Below are 1262 nucleotides of genomic sequence, written 5' to 3'. Positions count from 1 at the left end.
CCAGCTCCCCCTCCGCCCGTGGTTTCACGCAGCGCAAGTCTATGGGCTCATCCAGGTCCGAATCCAGCAGGATGACCTCCGGCTGGGTGGGGGTGGGTGGCTCCGACCGCTCTGGGGCCGGGGGGCTGAGGCAGGTGGGGGCACTGATGCTCCGGGAGGTCAGGCGCTTCTTGCCCGGCTCCCGCTCAGCGTGTGGCTCTGACAGGCAGCGCTTCCGCGAGCTGGGGCTGGAGAGGTTCAGTCCCATGGAGGAAGGGCTGTGCTCGCAGACGGGACTCAGGGACCAGGGCACAAGGTCCGGCTTGGTGGTGAGCTGCAGGGGCTGCTCTGCTGGAGGAAGGGACAGCTCCTTGGCCAGGGGAGTCTTTCGGGGACTTTCCTCGAGCTCCACAGGGGGCTGCCGGCCCTCGCCCTCTGCTTTGCTCAGGGTGTTGCTGCCCACCACCCTCTCCTCCCCTGGCTTCCTCCAAGCCTCCAGCTTCTCCTCCCCACCCTTCTTAGGAGTCCTCTCCTCTGCAGCCCGCTTCCGGGGTGGCTCCCCGGACTTGATCTTCACCGCCTGCATCCCGTTCTCCATGTACTTGCTCATGACGATCACAATGCGCCCGTTCTTGTTTTTGTTCTTGACAATCTTCATCTTGCCCCCGAGGCCGTTGCTGGTTACCCTGTCCCTGGGGGGAGGTCCGGTACCACTGGACAGGTTCTTCTCAGCCCCATTCTTGCTCTCTGCAGCAAGGTTCTTGACCGGGCCCAGCAGATTTTTGGCTGGGCCATGAGCCCACTTGTCTGGGTGGGCGACCAGGGGGCTCTTGTTACTGTCCAAGCAGGCCTGGCTCTGCGGCTCCTTGCTGCTGGGTTGGTAATGGGGCTCGTACATCTTGGGGTCCGGCTGGTAGTGGTGGTGCTTCTTACTGTTCAGCTGGTAGTAATACTTCCCTTTGCTGTGGGACTGGTGCTTCATGCCGCTCTCCTTGCCGTTGGGCTGGTACTGGTGATGCTTCTTGCTGTTGAGTTCATACTGGTGCTGCTGGCTCTTGCCGGAGGAGCCGAGATCCAGCTTTGGTCTGTTGTCCACGGCAGGGTCCTGCAGCCCTGTGAGAATGTTTGAGCGGCGGGCGAAGGAGGGAAGCTGCAACACAAAGCCAGGGGCCGCGGTCAGCCGGGGCCACAGAAGGAGGTGCCGGTGCTCCGGCAGGTGCCGAAGGCTCCGGCAAAACCCCCGCCCCTCCAGCGGCCCTCGTTAGGGGAGGCGGCATTAAGGG

The 1262-nt window shown here is 63.3% G+C and overlaps 1 protein-coding gene across 1 annotated transcript in view; it reads right to left on the bottom strand.

Moving 5' to 3' along the window:
- The window catches only part of CBX4 (chromobox homolog 4), an 8884-nt gene that overhangs the window by 470 nt on the left and 7152 nt on the right, over nucleotides 1-1262 (bottom strand). Inside the window, exon 2 of the mRNA XM_009324584.1 lies at nucleotides 6-1236. Within this exon, the coding sequence (XP_009322859.1) occupies nucleotides 6-1236 (1231 nt within the window). The remainder of the gene's footprint in view (nucleotides 1-5; nucleotides 1237-1262) is intronic.

This window comes from Pygoscelis adeliae, unplaced genomic scaffold, assembly GCF_000699105.1.
Source record: "Pygoscelis adeliae isolate BGI_AS28 unplaced genomic scaffold, ASM69910v1 Scaffold445, whole genome shotgun sequence".
NCBI lineage: Eukaryota > Metazoa > Chordata > Aves > Sphenisciformes > Spheniscidae > Pygoscelis > Pygoscelis adeliae.
Note: the sequence above shows the minus strand (reverse complement) of the source record. Positions and strands in the feature narration are given on the sequence as shown.